Genomic DNA, 25,873 nt, shown 5'->3' with positions numbered 1-25,873 from the left:
CCCGTCTTACATTTGTTTTTTGTTCATTTTTTCAGCTCCGTCTAGCCCAGTACACAACCGACGTCTGCTGTCAACCAGGACCATACGGATGAGCTCCGTCGAATTACCCGACGACAACGATAAATCACTGTCGTCGGCAAGTACGTCTCCGTGCCCGTCGCCGGTGAGATATTCACAAGTACAGTATTACAATAATTATACTCACGCGTATATTATATTATGATAAAATATAATATGTAGTGCCTTAAATTAGACGTAAGATCGCGAGTGCGCAGTATAATAAAACAACACACTCTATACCTTGAAATTAGTTTTCATTTTTTTTTTTCAGAAACCACACAGGCTGTTACCAAATAATCTCTATGTGGTGCTGTATAATTTCAAAGCTCGTCGAGAAGACGAACTGGATTTGAAGTGAGTACACAAACATTATAGATGGACCATCTTAGATGGCTAATCTTGAACTGTAATTAACCATTAATTTTACAGTACTTGTTTAATAAATTAGGTTAAAATGGGTAGATATACAATACTCCTACCTGTTTTTTACTTTATTATTTATTTATACTTTTTATAAATATTCAAATAGATGAAACATATGTAGAATATATATAAAATAACCTATTTTTAATAATTTGAAAAAAATAATTATTTTTAATCCAAACTTGTGTCATATATGTATTAGGGCTGGATACAAGGTGACCGTTATCGATACATCGGACCCGGCCTGGTGGAAGGGTAAATGTTTCGGTCGCGTCGGTTACTTTCCATACAATTACGTGACCAAAGTGCAGCCTGGTGAGAGGCCGTGGCAAGTCACAATCAATTTACAGGTGTTGGATGTTGACAATAATCCACTCACATTGCTAAGAGATCAGGTAGGTGCCTAACCGTTGTCATATAATTAATTTATTATTATACATCTACTAGTGATACCAATAATATATTATCAAGCAACACATTTAACCAGCGATTAAGACCGTAACCGAAAAAACCTATTTTTAGAACATAGTTATATGGTTTAAGAGCATTTAAATCCGGGTCCTACTTATAACTAATAAACTACTTATCCAAAATTTAATTTTTGTGGATCAAAATATTCCGAATAATATTGAATTCAGGATATAAAAAGAAAAATGTATGTTACCATTTAAAAAAGTGAAAACATATAAATTATAACGATAAAATTATAGTAAAAAATATAACCTTGAATCATATGATGATAATAATAATATGATGAATCATATTGATGAACAGTGAGGATTTAGTCACGTGAAATCTGCAATTTATTACTACCAGTGTTAATTTCATATTTTATGTTTTAGAGTATAGAGTCAATTCAAAGTAATAATATTCTATTTTTAAAAAACTTTCCAATAGATTAGATCATGGTCTTCTATGAGTTCAAACTACTCGGTATTAGTGATCATCCTCTCCTGACCGAATTCTTAAACCTATCTAAAAAAAAAAAAATCATCGTGATATTAAACACTATCTCCGTCCAGACGAATGGCACATGCGGTGTCCCATGGGTATGTCACCTTAGTCCTCTATTTTTCTTACTATTCGTTAATTAATTTAATAAAATATAGATAATTGAACCTAAATTGTTTCTATTTGCTGATAATATAAAATATTCTTAAAAAATAAAAATAATGACAAGGATATCTGTATTTTACTCCAATCCGAACTTCATATCTATACTTCTTGAATAAAACATCTTGGTCTCTAGCTTAACTTAGACAAAGTCCATGTATAACCATATCTGGGTCACTTGCTCTCATATTCAGTGATCCTCAACAGTAATACTCTTAATAATATTCTTCTCGAATGAGTTTTATATATTAATATCTCGGATCTTATTCCCTCCTTGAACTTAATCATTAAATTTATATTATTGTTATAAAGCGCTCAAATTTTTATATTTCATTAAACACAACATTATTACGTTAACTCCCATTAATTATTTTGTATGCTTTAATTTTCTTTAATTTAGCCTATTATATGTATAGTTTAATTATTTGGAATCCTTATCTGGTCAAAGATAATTTAAGATTAGAGCGTAAACAAAATAGATTACTTTCTTATGCGGCATATATACAATACGATAACATACTTATTGTTCGATCACAATTAAATATATGTATACCTCTACTTAACTATAATCTCGATGTTCTATTACCGACTACGAAATCATTTCTTTCACTCTTAACAGCTCTTTATTTGAAGCTGATTGATTAAAATTTAGAACATAACATTTCATGAAAATTGTAATCATACCAGAAATCATACACTTTTCCATATTCTTCTTCATTCAACTTCTTATGATCATAATCATCCTGCATTGTCTACAGAATATGTTTATTTCTATTAATATTGAGCTCTCATATCTGTCTTACCTAATCTTAAATATTTAATTATATTTTATTAATATTTATTATTATATCGCGATCGCCGTTGTCTATTATTATCGAAATTGTATTTTTCTACAGTGACGATATTTTAAAATCGATTAATATTTGATTAATTATACTATTTGCGTTGATGTTACTCAAAGATTAATTTTCCTTTTAATTAATCATAATAATTTATTACGACCACTTAATATTTTTTCAATTCAGCTCCTCATCGTCGTTTTACTGCCATGCTATTGATTAATGTACAAGTTGTAGTCTTGTTCAAATAATTAAGTTTGTCTTGCTCTCTCTCTTCATACCCCTTCAAAAACGAAAATATTTTTTATATTGTACGCCAAAAACATTGCGTACAATAGTTGTAGAAGTTTTAATAAACGCACTATGCATTAATACACGTAAACTTATATTATAAATACGGTTTTTACTTCCATATTTATTAAAAAATATTTTTATTACCAATTCTTTTTCATAATTAATTGATTTGTTTAAAACATTACAGGAACCAATTAAAGTTTTAAACATTCATCTATCAATCAAATTTAATACACTGCAAGAATTAAAAATTAAATATGACAATAATATTCTCGTATAATATTTTTAAATCTGTAGTTCAATTACGTTTTTACATTTTTATAGTCATAAAACACAAAATAAATTAAACAATAACTTTATGACATGTGTTATTATGTAAGTCCTGAAAAAAAAAATTAATAATTATTATCATTATTTATCCGACTCTAGACGCCCATCACTGTTTATCACTTGAGCGCAAACTATACTTCCATACCGTGAATTAAACGATGCGTAGTATATTATCATCCTACGTATAATGTATTATACATATACCACAGCTACACGATAACCACCGAAACAATTATCTCACGAGAGCTTAATATTATTATACGTTTACATGCAGTTGTGTTTCTGTTGCTTACTCAAAACATTATTTCAAACATATTCCCTTTTGGCCCATTATTTTACATCAAACCGTGTAGTATATTATTATATTATTATATGTATATGTGCATATAGGTTATCGAAATTATAAAACATTCGCTTAACACTTACACTATCCCTTGATGTTCATATACTACTTTGAAGATTTAAATTTCTTTAGTCTTATTTATACAGTTTGTTTTTACATAATATAATTGTATACCATCAAATATATAATTAAAATGATTTTAATGAAAACATTTACGGACATTTGTTACATTTGTTTGTATGCATTTATTGAATTAACTACATTATATACGATAAAAAAAATATCCACCACATGAACGATAAAATATTTTATTTTAGATTCGAGAGAAACAATAAAAACTTGTTTATTAAATGATCCCGAAAATACATCTTATGAAATTAAAATCTTAAAAAGTATCATATATCAATACTAAGTGTGTAAAAACTATAAATCGCACCAATTGAGAACAAATTGTAAAAAAACAAATTGTACTTCACTGAAGTTGATTTCCACATTCCTAAAAGAAAACGCAAAATACAATTAAAAATGTAATAGCTAATAAGCAACACCACACTTATTTAAAAAAAAAAAAACTTTGTTATAGTATTAAGCAAACAAAACAAATAACACACAAAATATTTTTTAAATTACTATCAAGCGTTTGAATGAACGAAATCCAAGTGTGGAAAATACCAATTTCCGACTTCGTTAGAAAACTAATCAACATTTTGTTTTTCTATAAATCGTGAATCTCTCAATTTTTTTTACATATTTATTGAAAATCACTGAAAAACCCCAAAAATGTATTGTTTAACTTTATTTATCCACAAAATAAGTTGAATATAGTACTACTAAAACTGATACCCATCTTCTAATCTTAACGGTCACATTAAACATTTAAAAAAAAAATACTAAAACCCTAAACTATTCACCTTGCTTGTTTGCATAGAATTAAACATAGATTTAAATATTTGTTTAGGATATATTATAACAATAAACAATAAATATAATAATAAACAATCAACATATTATTCGTATAAATTATTCTGGAGAGAGTATCCTATCGTTTCGTATATTATTGAGTCAATTAAGTCTATGGCCGGTCCACTCAAAATTATTGTTTAGTCAAAATTGAAATCAAGTTTAATATCCTTGTTATCAAATGTAAGCCAATTAATTATACATAATGACAAAGTCGTTTTCCGTCCAACTTTTATTTCAATTTTAAAAATAAAAAATTATTTTATTAAAAAATTGGTAACATGATTTAACTTTATTGTATTGTTATATTCTAAGACTAAAATTCTGATCTTGAATTTCAATACGTAAAACAAAACAAAACAACCAAATCCGATTAGTTTACACCAGTCATTCTCAAAGTGGGCAATAGCGCCCTCCTGTGGGCGTTGATAGTCTTCAGGGGGCGGTATAAGACCCCAAGAAATGTTGTAGGCGTTGAAGCAGACTAGAGGGGCAATCAGTGGTGTCATTTCAATTTTTTTTTAATACGCATGGCGTATAAAGTAGGTCACTTTAAGCGCAAGCTATTATCAATTTTTTAGGCCAATCAATTTATAAAGTGGACCAAATTACTACAATATTAGATTTTAAATACGCAAATGTTTACCCTGCGTGGTTTAAATGACGCCATTGGGGGCAATACTGATTAAAAAGTATTATGTACTTTAAAACTTCAAACTAAAATTAAATTTCTACCTACTACATGTCCTTATAATTGATTTTACGTCTGTCATAGCCGGCATGACAACTACTGTTTTTAAAATACATTACAGATAGTAAGCTTAAACATTTTTAGGGTGCGCTGGAAAATTTTTGATTCTCAAAGTGGACGATGGATAAAAAAAATTTTGTGAGCTTATGGTTTACACCGTTTAATTATAGTGACAAATACACAGGAATGTTAAAAAAAAAATCGAAAGATAAACAAAGAATAACGAACGATTTAGTGATTTGTTGTTTGTAAATAAAGCAATCTTTCAAATTAGGCTGTAAAAAAAAAACTGCAATCTAGTTATATCTAGTTATTATGTATATACATATTATTATATAATATAAACACGATTTGCCATCAATGTTTTTTCCTTAATCACATTTTCTTGTAAAAAATCTATGTTTTATATTATTATGATAATTTACTTTTTAATACGATATTGGTAAAAAAAATTATGCGTAATAACATTGTATTATATCCCTATATATCCTTAAAAAAGTTTAGTTAACTATAACTTTAATATTGACAAAATTGCTATTTTCACTGTTTTTATACTTTAAATTATCTATTTATATGCAATAAACATATTTATTGTATATACAATATTTTTACTCTAATTAGTATAAAATATTCTTTATATGCTAGTTGTAGTTGAGTCCGTCCGTCCAGATGATTCATTACCATACATAAGTTCATTTATATGTCTTATGACAGGCTATAAAACATATTACTGATTTTATATTCTGATCTTAAGGTTTAATTATTTAATAACAAGTAATTGTAAATAATGATTTATGATAAAAAAGTACAAAATATAATTTTGTGTTTGTAAATGTTCAACATGAAAAGTTTAAATGTGTATTTGAGAACATGTCACTCCGTTAGTTTTCACATCACGAAATAATACGTTGCTAGAAAAATCAAAAAATGTTACATTTTTTTCTTGACACATATTTTTATTATTATTATTATTATTTTGACTCCTAGTCATTAGACATTTTACAATGAAACCTGTGTCTAGAAATTGTTGAAACCGGATATTTTTTCAAAGTTATACCGAGTACCGACAATAAATTCCACCGATACGTTTTTTTTACCTGAAAAATTTAGATTCCACCGTTTTTACACAAATTTAAAATATATATATATATATAATAATCAATAATGATCACTTATTGACTACTGTTATAAGTTAATTGAAAAAAAGATAAAAATACAATTAATAATATATATATATGTATGTTTATATACCTAACCTATATATATATATATATATATATATAACAGCTAGTAGCTAGTTTATATAATAAAAGAATTAAACACCTTAAATAAAATTTAAAATTTGGTTTGATAACATTATTATTATTATTATTGTTATTATTTATGATTAGATTAAGATTTAATAAAAAAATAGTTGTAATCTGTAGATATTACCATCGGTAAAGTTTACGTGTTTTTCAGGTCAAAATAAAAGTATCGGTGGAATTTACATGTTTTAGACACAACGGGACACCCTTTAAATGATCTAGAATATACTAGGGCTATGTCAAAAATATGACATATTTACCCTTTTTCGGGTCACACTTAGGGGATACCTTATTTCGGACGCACTCATAAAACTTCCATTTTTTTCCATTTAATTCAAATGAAGAAAAATTTTTTTAAATTATTACATGTATTTAATACTTACATATTATTATGTACAATTAATTTAGTATTACATTTTAAGTACTTTTTTACATAATTCTATACTCTTCCAAAATTCTTCCAATATTTTTTATTTTATTAAATGACTAACGATTTTCATTTTTAATAAATTTTTTAAAGCTAGAATTGATTTTACAAGTTAATTTTCATTATTTTAATCAAATGTAAACATTTCTAAACGTTTAATTTCATAATAAGGCTTTTTTTTATACTTTTAATATCATTGCTGTGCAATGGCACATTATCAGTTTGATCATCGGAGCTAAGTACAATAATTTATAATATAATTGATTAAATAAATGCATTGTAATGAATTAATCTATATAATTGATTTAGATGATAAAGATATATTCATTGACTAATAATTTTAAAATAAATCATGGAAATATTCCATGATTTAAAAGTGCATGACAAAATATCGTTATTCAGATTTCATATATTATTACGCAGGTTTTACTGTAATATCAAAAAATTGAATGAAATTAGTTTAAGTAAAATTTTAATAGGTTTTAGCACAATTTTTTGAAAACGATTAATAATTGACTAACTTTTATATTTAAAATATTAGATCTTTTTAAATGGTAAAATATAATATAATATTATAATATTTCACGATTTAACCATTGACATTAAATACTGTAGTAAAGTACTACAGTTTAAATAATTATTCTTCATTGTTTCTTTTTTGATAAATGGTTTTTTAGTTTTATTATATTTAATTATATACTTGATGACGAATAGTAAATATGTTATGCATAAGGAGTATATGATACACTTTTTTGATTGTTATTGTTTTCATATTTACACTCAAGTAAAAAATGCACAGGATTTTTTGTGAATAAATGAAAAATAAACAGTTTTCAGTTAAAACAAATAAGGTACGACCAGGGCGGATTTAGGTATGTGGTGGCCCATAGGCAGAATGCATTATGGTGGCTCCTTATACATAAATAAGGAAATATATTTTTTTACTTATTAAATAACATTTATTATCAATAATAATAATAATGATAATTTATCATATTTAGTAATATTAACAATTAACGACTTATTTAATAATAAATAATTATAAAAACAATCAAATCTAGTATAACTAGTATAATTAATATCATCAAAATATTTTCCCTGTATCCTAATTTAAATATTATAAAATTGTGAGAGCCCCTGGGCTGCATCCCACTCAACCCTCCCTTAAATCTGGCCCTAGGTTCAACGTAATACTATACATATTAACATATGCATAAAAACTAAGACCATAAATCAGTATATAGTGATATAGAGTGATATTTAAATTAAATACATGACTTACAAGTATTTCAATTAGAAAACTTCATTATTATAATTGGCGTTTCAGTTAAATTTAATAACTACCTTAAAAAGATATAACTCATAGATTATAACCGTAAATATTTTATTCTTGAAATGTTTTTTATTTGGTTTGACGCAACCTTGAATTTTCCACTTTTGTTATATAGGTAATAATATTGTTAGGCGTGGCACTTGTTTACGTATATACCAAGAAAATACGCGACTAACCAACTCCTGTGGCTGCATTGTCTCGCGGTTAGGTTTTATCGATTTCGTACCGTTCTGTTATTATAATATAACTTGTTTTTCGCCATAATATAAGTGAGATAGGTTCGTAGCAGGAACGCTTATTATGAAAACCGTTTTCATGTACATTATTTGCTATAATATGTTATAAATATACGTTTTGTACGTAGTAAAGTTTGTATTTTCATTCCTTTGAAAATTAATGTATTTACATCTTACAATTTTCTGTGATGTTACTTTAATAAATAATAATAATAAATCGATGAAAATAATTAGCATAATGGCAGATAAAACAATCGATAGTTATAACGGTAACTATAAACGTGAAAGTTTTGAATGAACACTTTCCCGAATACGATTAGATAGTATTTATATACTATATATTAATATATTAATATCGTATATTTTTATTTTTATTGTTAATCTATAATAGTTTTGAACTAGAAACGGTAAAAAGAAATACATAATATATTACAGGAGTGGCGAACCTTTTTTTTAATCAATTGCCAAATTTTTCTAATCAAGATTTAAAAAATTTTTCACTTTCCCAAAGGAAATTATATTTTCTAAGGATAAAAATAAAGTTACAGATGTATTATATAATTTTATTAATTAGGTATACATTTTTTTCTAATTATAGTTTTTAAAATGTATATAATTCGTTTTTATAATCAAAATTTAATAAATAGCTTAATTTTTGATCATTTTAATATTTTTGTGTATCATTGAAATTTAATCAACCCCTGATATATAATATGACGTATCATATGGTCTGTGCAGCATCTTGGTATTTTGTATACGTTATGGCTGATATGCGTGTGTTACGTCCCGACTGACGTCGATTCATACATCAACGTAGGAATGGAAATACTGATGTATAAGTGTACAAATATCTTTATTATACGTTTTAAACTTGATACAAAATTACAATGTAAGTAAATATAAAAGTAATGGTGAGCGGTGTTACGACCTGACTTTAAATACTGATATAAAAGACAATGAATGGTATTACGGACTGTCTCTGAGCGTCTTGGATATTCTTAACCATCTCCCGAGCTCTCGTCTTGATCACCCTTGTATACAGAAGTCTCACAATAGAGTGATGGTTATGGTGGTGGACACTCTGTTTACACAAGTATTGATATTAATATTCGCTGATATTGATATCCGTCTTATGAGTTTCGACTTTTCCACGAATTTGAGCGACGTGTGATCATGCTTTAATGTCAAAACTAAATAGTACACATTATTCTGTCAATAACATTCTGGCCTTCACGTGTTTGTAGTATTAATTTGTCAAACGGAATATGTGTTACCAATTATTACAGTATTTTATTTAAGAATTTCTACGTTAGAGCCATGACTCGTAACACGTGTAAACATAGCAAGTTAACAGCAGACAATTAATACTGACAGTTGAATGAATGCGAGATGTCTATTTTAAAAGCCAACTTTGGTAATATTTTGAAATCCTTCACAATATTAAAAAAAACAACAACATAAGATTGAATATTTCAAAACCAACTACAATTTTTCTCGCTAAATTAAAACCAGTTATATATAAGATATATACTTGATGTTCGATATGTATACACACAGCATTATACAGAGATCAAATATTTTGAAAATAAAACTATTTCTTAGTTTCTTACCATGCCTATTGCCTATTATTAAGACACAGATGTTGTTGCATTTGCAGTTTTTTTTCCTAATTTCTCAATATATGTTAAGTACGTTTTAAATGCGTGTCATGTAAGTACGAACTAAAATCTAAAAGTTTTAAGTGCAATTTTTTGCAATTTTTTCAATTTTTGGATCTTTATTGCAATTGTATTGAATTTACTCATTTTTACAACTATTTTAGTTATATAGACATATAGACACTCAACCGTCGTAACATCTATGTTATCTTATAAAATAAACATAATTTCAAGTTGGTATAGGTATTCAAAACAGAACAAAAATAATTTGTGAAATATGACTATTTGACAATAATTAAGCGTTATATTGTTATAATTTGTTCTTCAGCTACTTCGAATAGAATACTGAATTATATATATTTATATTTTTGGTATAATTTTAGATTATAACAGTAAATTTAAAACATTTACAACAAAACGATCTTATTTTTTAGTGCAATTTTTAATATTTTAAATGCAATTTTTGGTATTTTTTAGTGTAATACTGCAATCAATTTTACTAGTTTTTTAGTACTACAACATCCGATCTCTGTCTATTATATTATTCAATGGTAATCATAGTATAATGGGATATCAACAGTTGTCCAATAAATTATAAAAGAGAAATATCTATAATATGGCTCCAAAAGAAAAAATATATGCCAAACATAAAAAAAGTCTTGTTAACATATAATTACAACTATTAATATTGATAAAAATTACATTATATTTTAATAAATAATAAACCATTTAATAACAAATAAGAGTATACAGTAACTATTTTGAGGTACCTATAGATACATTTATTTTTCAAAATTAACATAATAGCATTTGTTCTTTATTTCGAAAGTTACTATTAAACACTTGCACATTAACATCTGAAATCCAAGTGCATTTGGATTTTATAGCTACTATTATTAGTATCCGATATTAGCCGCCTCGTTCATATGGTATTATTTATTATTTTTTCACGTGTTGAACCTTGCCAAATGTTTCAATAAGTATATTTAAATTCTTAGTAACAGATAATAAAGTACTTCCAGCCAAAATTGTGCACGTTTCGCAACGTTTTCTTCTATCTCGCAAAAGCAATACGCCTGGTGAGATAAAAAAAAAAATACATGATGTTATTGTGGTTCAAAAAGACATTATTATAGACAATTAAAATGTTAATTACGTTTCATTTTTAATAAAAAAAATTATTATTTTGAAATTATTATAACATGACCGTACTTTATTTTTTTGTAAAAGTAAAATAGCTGTCATTAATTAAAGCACAAAGTGTTACACTAATTTAATTAAAACATTCCAAATTAAAAAAAAAATGAAATGTAAGGTTTAAAATGATGAAGTTTTTATATCTCATAATATAAACTAATAGATCAAGGGATAATAAATATTATTTTATTTATGTGGAAATTTAGTTTTAAGCTAACCACCACCAAAACGTAGTTAAACATCAAATGAATCTTAGATTTAATTATACTTAGGTATTTACTATTTTTATTTTTACAGCCCATCAATTTTTATGTCATCAATCATCAATATTTATTCTATTTTATTCTACTTATAATATTTTTAATATATTTTATACTTAATAATATCGTAATCTCCAAATACAATATTAAATAATAATTTACCATTTGTCCGTTGTACATTGAAAATTTTATAACGCAAACGAATTATAGTCGAAAATAGTAAGTTTTTTACTTCTCTGAAATCCGCAGCTAATCGTTCAGCCATCAAGAGTACAGTCAACTAAAAATTTTGAAAATCAATTCCGTCAAGATGGCATTATACTATACATTTATAATTTATCCTCCATATTGTACAACTGAAGTTTTTTAAATGTATAGATTACCCAGACTGTGGCACATTTCTAGGCAAATGAAATAATATGAGACCTATAAATAATAACAATCTGTCAGATTTTAAATTTCTTGACATTTTTTTTTTCTTTTAGTCGTTAAAAGTGGTAATAAATTATTAATAAAGCAGATATATCAAAACAAAAATATATATTATAGTATTGTTACAGTATAATTATAGTGTGACCAAATTAAGACAATAATCTTAACTAGCCAGTTAACATGAAACAACTATTTTTTTTAATAAAATAAAGTTTATTGAATATTTACAATCTATACTATATTATGTACATTGAATAAATGAGAAGAGAGAATGATAGTGATAGAATGGTGAAAAAGAAGCTCACAGCAGTGCTACCTTTACATGAATATTAAATTATGTAAATTACAAATTATTAAGAAGGTTTAGGCTTATTATTTCCGGTTTAGGCGTCTAGTTGAGTTACCTGGAAGTGATTTAATGTACAATCGGGATTTGAGTTAGTTTGGGTGGCTTTACATTTTCAAGTGGAGTCTTTGGTAGTAAATTGCTGCAATCTTGTTAATGGATGGAACTTTGAGGTCTTCGTTTAAGGCGACGTTTGTGACGAACCATGGGGCTTTGGTGAACATACGGAGGTAGATAGATTGGAACTTTGAATTGTTCTGAAATTTGAGGGTTTAGCAGTATCCCAGAAGACGATGCCGTGGAACCAGATGGTTAGAGGAGACTTTTGTAAAGAAGTAAACGGTTGGACATGTTCATATTAGATTTGAAGAGGGGACGAATCAGGTGTAGACGAGAGTTAAGTTGTTTCATTTTAATTTTGAAGTAAGGATCCTAGATGAGTCTCATATCAAGTAACAGGCCGAGGTACTTAGCTTCTCTTGAGTGAGAGATTACTGAGTTTTTTAAAGAAACTTCAGGACAGTCATTTGGTCTTAGAGTGAAAGTGACATGTGTAGATTTTAGTTCATTTACTTTTATTGCACCGCTTTGAGAGCATGTTAAGATGGTTTTGGTGAAGGAGACTACAATTTAGTGGATTGAGGTCTGAGGCTAAAATGGCAGTATCGTCATTATAAGTGCCCATAAAAGTTTTTTCGGTGCTAAGAATGTCCGCTGTGAATAGGATGTACAAGTAGGGAACAATGTCACTTCCTTGAGCGAGACAACTAATTTATTGTCAAAAATTGGTCATCATTTTAACTTGGTCGTAATTGTATATAATAGTATATTTCGTAGGTAATTGAATGTTTTAATAATATTATTGGGTACCTGTAAGTTGTTCTATGCAACATTATACATATATTGCCTATACATTGCGCCGTTTTAGATTTTGAAAAACTGTTAGATTTATTTGATCACATCGGCATTCATAGGATAATTATTATGATGCTTAAATTTAATTTATTATAACAAGTTGTAAATCAACTCTTTTTATATTCAAAATCAAATGCATTTAACTGGTTATTTAATAATTGGAGCACAGTTAGGTTAAGTACAATACTGTACTAAAACTGATTAAAAATAATTTTAAAAAAAAGTCAACTTTTTTTAAATGATTTCACTCATAATAGATTAACAAGATTAGCGTAATAAAACTCAAAGAATATCATCTTCTGATTTAAAACTATAATTATCATAGTCAATTTAGTTAAAAACAAGTTTGCTATGCGTATTCATCGAAGTTCGTTTTTTACAATATTTTTATTAGTTTATCTTTAACTGAACATAAAAATGAATATTATTGTAAAAAATTAAAAATAAACAGGAAAAAAAAAATACGAAATATTCAATCTAAAAAGTAGCTTTAAAGAAACTTTTGGTGCATTATTCTTTCATTTTAATTAACATATTATTCGTTCTGAAACAGTTAAAAACAACTTAGACAATCATACTATGTTCGTATTATATATACAATATTATGTAATATGACAAAAATCATATACTTTCGTATAAAAACGTGAATTTGTGACAATATTCTTAGTAGTCACGTGGATGTTCTGCTATAATAATTATATCGTATTATTATGTATTTATATTTCACATTTAGAATATTCACTCGCGTACCATAACTAGCTTTGAATATGGTACTTGATATATTTCGTGTGTTTGTATACATATAGATTGTTATCCAAATTGGTGAAGGACCCGACGGCTCGGTAATGATCCGGAACGCAGAGAACAAACAGGGAATGTGCCCGGTGAAGTTCCTGCAAGAGGTGTGACAATTGAGTGAGCGATACGTGACGCATCGCTTTTCTATGTCTCGACGACCTTTCTTGAGCCCATGTAAGTATATATAATACATAATAATTTATTATGTGTTTACGCGATGTACGAGGTGATTCACCAAGGATGCTCACTTTATTTTATCCTTTAATACTATGGATTTATTTAAGCGGGACTTTATGGAATTTTCAAGTTTGAACAATTTCGTGATTAAAATAATAGAAAATAATGTTGGAGGCAGGTACGCTTAGTGAATCACTATCACTAGTTGTACACACATATTATGTTACTTTAGACGTATTTAGTCCATCACCGTTCATAAACATTATGTATGTTTATGTATTATAGTACATATATTACGCAGTACTTATGACAACATTATGCACACAATAAAAGTATATATTGATATACAGATATATATATATATATATAATTGATTTAATACGTATTTACAACATCATTCATATTATTACTCGTTTGAAAAACAATAACATATTGAGTATTGTAACAGGACAGGTCATTTATAATACAAGTTGAGGTTTAGACTCAATATAAAGAACCGGGAATCGTTGTCAAAAAATACTAATATATTATGTAGTAGTGAGAAGAAAATAACAATAATCCTTTATACAGAAATTTAAAATCGACTAACAGCCATACATTTATATTTATACATAATATCAGGTTAATATACATTTTTTAAAATACAAAATCATGTTTGCTTATTTAAATTTGTACGTCTCTGGAACAAATCTGAATAATTTTTAATAATTATTTTAATTTAATAATATATTTATACGAGTATATAAATCGCACAATATATTTTATATATTATGTACAAGTAATCTATTTAAAACCTTCGGTCTAGTATCGAGGAAATCAATTAGTATTATCATGACCCAGTGTCCTTTCAAAACTCACCTGTTATTCAATACTTGTATATTATATATAGTAGGTAATATAATATGTGTGTATAATGTATACAACCTAACCTAACGCTATTGCAATAAGCTATAAATCGTAATATACCTAATATTATAATATTAATATTTTCACGTTCGTTTTTTCCTAACAGCTTTGCCCTCGGACTACGAGAGATACGACGACGACCGGCCTTGCGGTCGTCGACATTCCAACTCGCAGAACCGACCGCTATTGGTGATCGGTCAACGTTGAAACAATCCGCGACGCCGAATTATACACATACACACACACACACACACATACACACACACACACACACACACCACACACACACATATACATACATTTATACAAAAACTAAAATTTACACTCACACACACACAAATATTATAAAAGATCATATAAGCAATACCCCTTAAGCAACCTCCTTAAACAACTTCCTCGTAGCCAAAGAAACTAGCTAACTACCAACCAGTAGGCTATCACCACCGTTGCCAAATTATACCCCATCCACCTCTCTCGTTCTATTTTGTTGTACAACACTGATATTACGTTCGTCCTAGATACCACAAAAATATAATAATAATTCACCGTGTTGCCTACTCGTTAGGCTTATTTGTGGAGCATGTATAACGTGTGTGCGTGTGTGTTGTTGTTATACTTATTCAATCGATTTATAGAAAACTGTATACCCTCTTCATATTTGTGCCAGAACTATATTATGTTTTATATATAACGATTCAACGACTCATCTTCATCCCTATACATATACATATACGTAAAACTTCTATTTTATACGCGAACACACATAATAACATTATAAATATATTATGTAAACAAAAATAATGACCAATTTTCTTGAAAAAAAAAATCTAACGAAAAAAATGTATTATTTTAGCATATTATTATAAATACGATCTCTCTGTAATAACATAATTTATTTTAGTCTGCAGAGAAATCCTCACTTATACGCGTGTGTAAAATCAAAAAACATAATCATTTTGTAAGCCTTTTGGGTTAAAACAATATTTTAACGTAATGTTCATACAACTATATTATATTATATTAATATTTTATATTACTATATTATATTGGTATAACGGCCTAGATTTGGATTGTGTTTTACCGGCTGTCCACCCATATTTATTTTTTTTATTACTAAAGAAATGTTAACAAAAAATACTATCACAACCAGACACTTAGACATATTATAATATTATTGGTTTTAATAATCGTTTAGCTATGTTATATGTATAAATTATACACTTTATCGTACGGAAAGCTATAAATATATATATATATATATACATAATGTTATTTTGTGGTTAAAACTATTAATAATAATAATATATAAACCAAAAAAAAATTTATTATACCTTACGCTGAGTAATACTTTTTGTCCGTCACTCTTTACCGTTTCGGATATGGAGATAATTTACTATATATATTATATATTAATAATATATTAAGTTATAAAAAAAATTTGAAAAATAAAAATATTTATATTTAGGGTACCTCGCGTGTCCCCGCCATGGCCCAAATTAAATTTATAATAAAACAATCTTCGACTGCTGTCTCTATAATAGTATAAATATAAATTCATGTTATATAAGATTATATGTGTAATGTGTATATATTGGTACTTCCGGTATGTTTTTTTTTACACAATAATAATAATAATAATACGCTACTCTCCGCCCGTTGATTTTGAGCTTCTGATACCCGTCCATATCAAGCAAACACACACAAACATACATTCATAAAAACTTCCTACACAATATTATACTATTATGAGTGATTAACGTAGGCTTAATATTTTTTTCTTCTGTCGTACTGGGAAACAATTACAATAATACTTTATTTTATCATGCTGGCGATAAGCAAAACCTCATAATAATTTTCCACAATGTTTAAATTATATGTACAATTGTACAATGCATATTATAATATTTATATACCTATAATCCTACACATACTGTACGCGACTAAAAAAAAATATGTGTACAAGTTTAAAAACACATAAAATATGAAAGTTTTTCTCTCGTTTTTTATGAACCGTGATTATTATAATATACGCGTGCGAGGTGTGACCGAGAAAGATAACCTAGCTGATTTTCGCTTTACGCTTAACTTAATCAATCGACATGCATACAATAAACCAAGTTTATCTATCACAAACATTTTTAGACTTGTTTGGAGACTGGATTATAACTTTACTGTTCAGCATTCTACGTGATTATCATTCTGTCCTTCAACAAAAATAAAATATTCTACTATAATTCGCCACCCAGTCACCTAGAACATAAGTATGGTAACTCATAAACTGCCCATTTCGAGATACACATTATCTCTCTTAATGTAAAACTAAACATGCTTGATAAATACTGTTTGTATGACTTTATGCAATATGTAATGGGTACCCAGCAAATTATAAGATTAAGTGTATAATTATCTTGATACTCATAGTATCTATTCTATTTTAACATAAATCTTTTAACTCAATTGTTTAGTGAACTAGGTGTATCACATTTAGTGGACATTGTACCGTTTTTGAGCTCTGAACCCCGTATTTGTCCAGCATTGGTGAAAATTAAAAATATTATTTTTTTTTCAATTTATTTTGTATGATAAAATATGAACATTGTCAATAATTATTAATAAAATTGACATAATTTATTATTCTTACATGAAATATTTTGTTATATTTTAAACAAATAATTTACAAAAAAATAGTATTCAGACGTTATTGTCGAACACTGATAAAATTTTAGTTAATTGGCGTAAAACAACAAAAAGTATGTTTTTTAGCTTTACCCAATAGTAATTGCCAATTCTTAAATAAAATTTATAAAGTATGTGACCATTTTGGCCGTTTTAGACAGGAATACGTATAATGATACTATAGTGTCTAATACACGTATTATGTCTTAATGGTAGGACAATATTATGTTTATCAGATTAATCAAACATACAACTAAACTTAATGCTAAAAACTGTATTATCTTTTATGAAATCGGCGCTTACGAGAATTACTTCACCCTGAAAAAATATATACACTGTAGAAATGGTTAAACATTTGACATAATATATATATGTATTATATATAAATATATAATGTAAAGCACAATCGGGTACATCCGAGTACACGCCTTATATCTTCGTAAACTACATAATATGTATATAATATATACCCAGTTCGTCGATGAATATTAAAATCTACGGTACTGTAAACTTAACGTACTATTTTTTTTTTTTATATATATACGCTTGAAACATTAACAAAATATTCTGAAATAATTGTTAAATAATTGTAAAAACATAATAATTTCTGCCTCAGTCGATATTAACCTTAAAATAAATAACATAAATTATTTAATCTTTTTTGACTTAACTAAAAAAACTGAAATGTGTCTTACAAATAATATACATAAATATACATAAAATATATTTTAATAGTTAAACTAATTTTAAAATATAATATAATGAATAAGGGGAATTCGAAAAAAAATTGTAGGTATGAATTTTATAGTCCAAAAATGAATAACTATACAACAACTATACACGACTTTTGTATGCATAATCACAATTTAATATATATACTCATGTATATGACTCTCACATACGTCCAAACAATATTATAGTCTTTAAAAACGGCGCCAACAGTAGCGTATATATTATATGTTGGAATATTATACGTATATCGTGTCCCGTGCGTTATTGTACTTTTATGTATTATACACATATACTTATATAATACATATATTATATTATCATGTGCAGCAGTCACACTCACCTGAACATTGTATACCACGTTACCTATATAAAAATATGCTTTTGTTTTATAAAATACATAGTATTATTATTATATAAATTAATTGTATAAGAAAATAAACGCTAATGCTAAATAATACAAAATGTATGTATTGCTCTTTTGTACTTGTTTATTTTATTTTAATTTCTATCATTTTTTTTTTATTTCTGTTAAAATTGTGTTAACGTTAAAATATGTATTGAACTGTTTTTTTCTATATATGTATGTATAAAAACCGCGTATATTTTGGCCGCAAGAGATACGTGATGTGGTTTCATTCTCGAGCGGCCATCATTGACTTATATATTAAATTATAATATATATATAATACATTATTTATATGCCTATTTAATAATAATATATTCTATGTATTGTACATCTACTCGCCGCCCTTCCACTTATGAGCTTACGGATTACGCGTAACGCCCATATATTACCTGTAATGTGGGTTCGTTTGCACCACGAGAAATTTCTTAGAAAATTGAAATCTGAAAAATGTTTTTAAAAAATTAATATGATATAATAGATGAATACATAATAATTATAATAATGAGGTATTCTCGCGAATATATTTTAATGAAAACAATAGAAGGTATCTGTATCAGACGTGCGTAATTAAATAAGTCCATGAAAATCACTCATTCTATTTTTTGCTTCGTATTTTTCACCCGTCGCCCGGAAATACCGATCGACACGTCCGACGTGTGCCAACGCGAATTTCCGTACCTACACGATAATAAATCGTCCGATTCAGAACAAACAAAATGTATGTGCGTGAATAACTGGACTAGCGGAAGGAGGAGGGCGTAGGGTAAAATTGTGATCAAAAGTCGATTTTTTTTACGCCCATAATAATAATAATATGATATTAATTATGTAATTTGTTACACGATCGTTATTGTTTATTTATGAAAAATAATATATACATTATGTATACATAATATTATTATTATTACTTCTATATATAATATTATTATTTGTATTAATTTAACTAGATATATAAATATATCTACTTTACACACATATACACACACACACACACTACACACATACACACCCGCGTGTTATCGATTATATAACCCATTTGTTAAATGTATAATAATAATTTATTGTGAGATACGGCAAACGTTGCACTCAGTAAATTTACACGTTGATGATTTATAATAATATTATGTTAAATAAAATATATATATGTTAAACACAATAATTGCACAGAAATCAAAAATAATAATAATAATAATTATAATAAATTGTAAAATGGAACAGAGATCATCGGAGTATTAAAAAAACGCGCACAAAAGTATAACTTTATAAATATTATATAAAATATTTCATTATATGTTTATCATGAATATATATATATATATATATATATATACACACATATATATACATATATAAATATACATGTTATATATTTTAATATATTACTAATATTACATTCTTTAATGTCCGATCCACGTATCAACAGGGTATGGAATAGTGGACTAATATTTTGTGCCACTCCATACCACTCATCATATATAGGATATAGGTAATAATAATACTGTATTGATTTGTTCGAAATTTAATATTTGTGTAATGAAAATTTCAGAAAAAACCTTGCTTTGAGATATGGAATTTAAATTTTTCTCGTATGACACCAAAAAAAAAAACATAAAAATAATAACCATAAAAAATATTAAAATTATACTTTGTTTTCCAAAGATCTTATTGCTATATAAGAATTTCAAATAACCTAACAAAAATGTTTCCAAAAATGATTAAACTTTTTGAAAAATTGATTCTTACCTTTAAAAGTTTAAATAAGCCACCTTTTAAGTATCGATGTAAACAATCATGGATGTTAATAATCCTGCATATAGCTTTATAATACTTAAGCTAAAGAAAATATATCCACGATTTTATCCACGAAATTACAGGACATTTTTTAAGGTAATTTTTTTTGCTATTTTTTAGAACATATTTTTTTTATAAATTGGTAATTTTTTTATATATAAAGTATAGTTATTATTATATTAAAAAAAAAAACTGAAATTTGAAAAATTAACTTGATGCAGCGGTGATGTTGACAGTATATGTTTTGGGAGTTTGGGACAATATTAATCATTCTAAACATGCATTTACCCGATAAACCTATTAAACGAAAACAACTTAAATATCAAAAAAACAGTAAGTTTATCTTTAGGTAATATTTTCTATAGGCCAAATCTGAGTAGTATGTTGAAAAAGTATGCATTAAATTCAATAAAATGACCCAATAATGAAAAAAAAATTACATGAAATGAATTATGTTCTTGGAAAGCATTGTCTAAGATTAGCCAAAAAAAAAATACACTTAGCATTGAAATATGGACTCTAATCATGATAAGACATAATACAGATACATGATACTTAATACTATAAAATTATGTACCAAGATACAAGATACAATATTGTATCTTTGATACTGCCCAACTCTGCGAGTATATAGACTCGCTATTGAAGAGGCGCACACTAACCTAACCTTTTTTTTTATAATTGTCTTTGAAGTCAAAAAAGTCAATAATTTTTATACAAATTGCCTCCCGGCTATAAACGAGTTTCCTCCTGACATACTTAGGATACTTAGGATTTGAGTTGGTATTTTATCGTAAACGAATGTCGAATAGGGTCTATACTAGTTGCCTCTTATATAATGAACAGATAATAAATGTATAAGTGGTTCAAATATCATGTATCAACATAATTTAATAAATTTATGAACTTATAAACCACTACTTAATTGTTTACGAGGGGAAACTATTGTGAAAATTATTTTTGGAAATTAATACTCATATAAAATTATGAACTACTTGGTCATCGAAGGCAACTAGTACATATTAACCTTTTTATTTACGATAAGGATGGGAGGCGACTAGTATGCACAGTGATGAAAAAGTTAAAAAAGCCAATCAGTACACAATAAACCGCACCGATACCGATAAACTATAATTTTCATATAAGTAGTATATATATATATATATATACTTACGTATAAATATATATAAATACCTATCTGCATATTTTGATGTTTGATCTATATGGAACCAGTGGTGGTCAAATGGGGTTGTGAGGGAGATAGATCCCCCATGACTTTTCTTTAATATTTATATAAATTAAATTTATGTATATTGTACTATAATGTATTATATTTTGTTTTATTTTTTATGCCACATCCCCCACCCCATAACAAAATCATTTGACCACCACTGTATGAAACACCAAATCCAAATGACACAATGTTACGAAGAACAAATTGAGAGAGAAATAAAATATTTTATTGATCTGTGGGCTGTGGCTAAATCATATTAATATAGATAGGTATATAACTATTTAAAGTTTAAACCGTAAGGAAAAGGTAATAGCATAGAAGCTAACAATTGGTCACGAAATAATCGAATTATTCCTGATATAAATTAACTAATTATTAAAAAAAAAAAGTAAATTTACAAATTTTGAGGTATTCTAATATGTCGAGATATATTCAAAATAATAATATACGAAATATGAAATTCAATATCCATTTTATGGAAAAAATAAAACAAATATTATTTTATCGCTGATATTATTGTTTTCGAATTTAATATAATTAAAATAAACTAACCCATAAAAATTAATTTTAAATTATACTACGATACGGCTTGCAGTTGCGCGCAGGGTGATAACTGGTAGTATAAACATTATTATCAAACACTGTCGCTATACTTAGCAGAGCGACTGACGACTATAAATTTCTAATTTTTCTTATCAAAAACATGCTTTAGTACCTACTTCCCATTTTCATTCCATTTTATTTCCCAATTATATTATATAAAGACAACAGCTAATCACTGAAGTATTTCATTACATGTTTGCATGTTTTACAATTTTTATTGCATACAAATCCTATCCCTGGTCATAAGCCACTGAGGATTACTGTGTTGAAAAACTATAATACTGTCTGAAATAACGTTTGGCGTTATTTTTTGAATATAAACATCCAATTTATTCAAAATATGAACTTCAAAAGTATAAAAAAAAAATTGTTCATTAATTGTATTTGTGAGATTTTTAAGTTTCTGTAAAAAAATACTTACCAAAAACCTTGTATTAAATTTTTAATACTTAGCTATTCAAATTGAAAATTTATACATTTCACTAAAAAATATAAGATGGACATTTATGTAATCGTGACAAATTTGAACTTCCATAGTTATTTAAAACTTTACCTATATTTTTAATAATCTTAAATTTCTAAAAAATGTAAAAACTACTTAACTAATGGAATCTATTATTTTTAAATTGTCAATTTCTGACCGAGCTTAAAAATTTAAAATTATTATATCAACACTAATATAAAAATTTAAAATTGTATATACCTTTATATATAGGTATATATAGCACTAGCCACTAGCACACAAGCTAGATCGAACAATTTTAAAAATTACGTAAATATCACATATTCATATATAATGTTTAGGAAATGCTAACAAAAATATTTTGTCTCAATAGTTACTCATCATAACAAACAATAAAAATCGAGTTTTTTTAAAACTATTTTTGCGTCTAAATTTTCGTCAATAGGTACTTATCTGGATTGTGGGTTTGGTGTAGCATTCCCGAAGTTTTGATAAATGGTAAATGTCCCATCGATACTAGCAATACTAGTATTATACTACCATTACCAATTACCTAATAGTACCTATATACCTACTTAACCATTAGGTATGAACATTCCCACTTATTACTATAATACAATGACTTTTCATAAAACATTAAATATATTATGCCGTAACCACTGAGGTACAGAAAATAATATGTTGCAGCACATGGTCTGTGAAGAATGAAGATGCAATTTTTTTATGCATTTTTTCGTGACCGTGTACAAAACCATAGAACATATGTTCTATGACAAAACTTTAGTTGTTATCACCATAAAAACCATTACGTGATACCGTGATAACAATTATTCAGTTAGGAAATGTTTCGCGGTGAAAAAGTTACGATTCTTTTCAAAATCTCATAATTATATTTAATATTTTTATGTTAGATTCTTTTTTAAATTTTTAATGTTTTCTGCTGCCTTTTTTTCCTGTTACAATTCATTATCGTCGAGAATGTTGACAAGTATAATATCGATAATGTATTTATTGTAATATCTATACATTATCGAAGTGAATACTATTTTCTCTACGCGCGATTATACAATGGACCTAATACAGCGGTACAGCGGAGATAGTGACAGCGAACATGAGTAATGTATTACATTATTGTCACAGATTAAATTATACACATTGTATATTGTATTTATTTTGTATTCAATTTAATCTGTGATAGAATTTTAACTCATTATTTAATTATTATATTATATTGTGCATTTGACTTCCATGTCATAGATCATACGTTTTGTCAATGGCTATAATTCCTGAATATTGAAGATTTTATTTTTATTTTAGTGAATCGGAACAAAAAATGTTGCCATTACCCAAAGCTATTGCTACAATGTTTGATGGCAAGCTGTATCATCCAAAGCCAGATGACAAACCCGATTCCCACCAGGGACGTACCCGATTGTTTGAACATGAGCGTGGTAATTGGGCTACTTATGTATATGTACCATGTGAGTCGATAGTTTTATTAAGGTATTGTCTCTACTGTCAAATAGTTCTTTACTAATAATAACACATAATATTATGTTTTATGTTAAGGTCCAGATATGGATTTAATAGAAATCATTCAAGAAAAATTGTCCGAATGTGGTCTGGAAATTATTGAACATCCCCATATTAGCCTTACAAAAACAGTTGTACTACAATATCATTGGATACAACGTTTTATCAATGATATAAAATCTAAATTGTCAACAATCCTAAGGTTTTCATTTCTCTGTTATCTAATATAAACAATATAATTATGTTTGAAATAATTTTTTCTAGGTTTACAGTTACTCTTGGAAACTTAGAGATTTTCTGTAATGAAAATTGTAGTAGAACATTTATTGGTTTTCTTGCAGAACCTGCAGAAGTCTTATCTGAATGTGTTGATCAATTAGACAAAGTCTTGTCAGATTATAATCTACAAAAATATTATGAAGTGAGTGTATAGAAAATAAATAAAGTACATTTTTTCCTATTTAACCAACAGCAGAGGAAGTTCTGTGTGAAAAATACTACTCCTATAAGTAAATAGTACCTTACTACTGTCTCAGGCGCGAATCCAGAATATATTTATTAGAGAAGGGGAGCAATACCATGTGCGCATCATATATTATCGGCTGCCAAAAACAGACATCCTAGAATTTATCTGTGTGGCAGAATCTACGGAAGGGGAATAATCCCATGACCCCCTCCCCTTGAATCCGTGCCTGTATTGTCTATTATTACAGCACATTAGCTAAAATAAGAAAAATACCCATTGATAATGCAGTGATTTTTATATTATTATAATCTAGAAGTCCATTTTTTTTTTTAAATTGTTATTTAGATTATTGGAGGTTATGTGTTACTCAGTTATCAATTTTTAAAACTAATACTTGTTTTGATTTTGATTTTATATTCATTTAACCAATGACAAATTTTCTTTTCCTCAATACTTAATAATTAATCTTATTTGTTTAGTATGCATTTTGAAATGTCATTGTTTACCTGACTATCCATATACTTAATAATAATAATCTTTATTTCCAATTAAAAAATATACAGTGTGATATATTTAAAAAATATGCCTAAGCTGCAATAAATATAATAACTGTGTTGCCTATGTTTTCAGTTAACTATTAAATTATAAATTTTTGTTCTAGAATCCAAAATTTCATTTGAGTGTTGCTTGGTGTTTGGGCGATCAATCTAGTCAACTAAGAACTAAATTAAAATCATTAGAATTAGAAATAGAAGTTGGAACTTGTCGTAGCTTAAAAGTTGACAAACTAATGTGTAAAACTGGTAATAAAAAATATAATTTTGATCTAGTTTAATAATGTCTTAATATTATTTTATGTATAAG

At 26.9% G+C, this 25,873-nt stretch overlaps 2 protein-coding genes across 9 annotated transcripts in view; both read left to right on the top strand.

Annotated features, from left to right (window-relative positions):
• LOC113553593 (protein vav) overlaps positions 1-18,344 on the top strand; it is a 279,163-nt gene extending 260,819 nt beyond the window's left edge. For 6 of the 8 annotated variants that reach the window (XM_026956989.1, XM_026956994.1, XM_026956993.1 and 3 more), the window contains 5 exons: positions 36-178; positions 332-414; positions 686-878; positions 14,031-14,196; positions 15,212-18,344. In XM_026956989.1, coding sequence (XP_026812790.1) covers positions 36-178; positions 332-414; positions 686-878; positions 14,031-14,132 — 521 coding nt within the window. In that variant the 3' untranslated portion in view covers positions 14,133-14,196; positions 15,212-18,344. The remainder of the gene's footprint in view (positions 1-35; positions 179-331; positions 415-685; positions 879-14,030; positions 14,197-15,211) is intronic. The other 2 variants (XM_026956991.1, XM_026956988.1) reach the window with 1 other exon arrangement.
• Positions 18,345-23,325: 4,981 nt separating this feature from the next.
• Positions 23,326-25,844, top strand: LOC113554008 (U6 snRNA phosphodiesterase). Its single transcript, XM_026957636.1, has 5 exons — positions 23,326-24,125; positions 24,328-24,491; positions 24,580-24,745; positions 24,808-24,964; positions 25,671-25,844. The coding sequence occupies exons 1-5, from the start codon at positions 24,079-24,081 to the stop codon at positions 25,842-25,844; spliced, it is 708 nt and encodes a 235-aa protein (XP_026813437.1). The 5' UTR covers positions 23,326-24,078.
• The last annotated feature ends 29 nt before the right edge of the window (positions 25,845-25,873 follow it).

This window comes from Rhopalosiphum maidis, chromosome 2 (assembly GCF_003676215.2).
Source record: "Rhopalosiphum maidis isolate BTI-1 chromosome 2, ASM367621v3, whole genome shotgun sequence".
In the NCBI taxonomy this organism is placed as follows: domain Eukaryota; kingdom Metazoa; phylum Arthropoda; class Insecta; order Hemiptera; family Aphididae; genus Rhopalosiphum; species Rhopalosiphum maidis.
The sequence above is the reverse complement of the archived record's forward strand: the minus strand, read 5'-3'. Positions and strand labels throughout refer to the sequence as shown.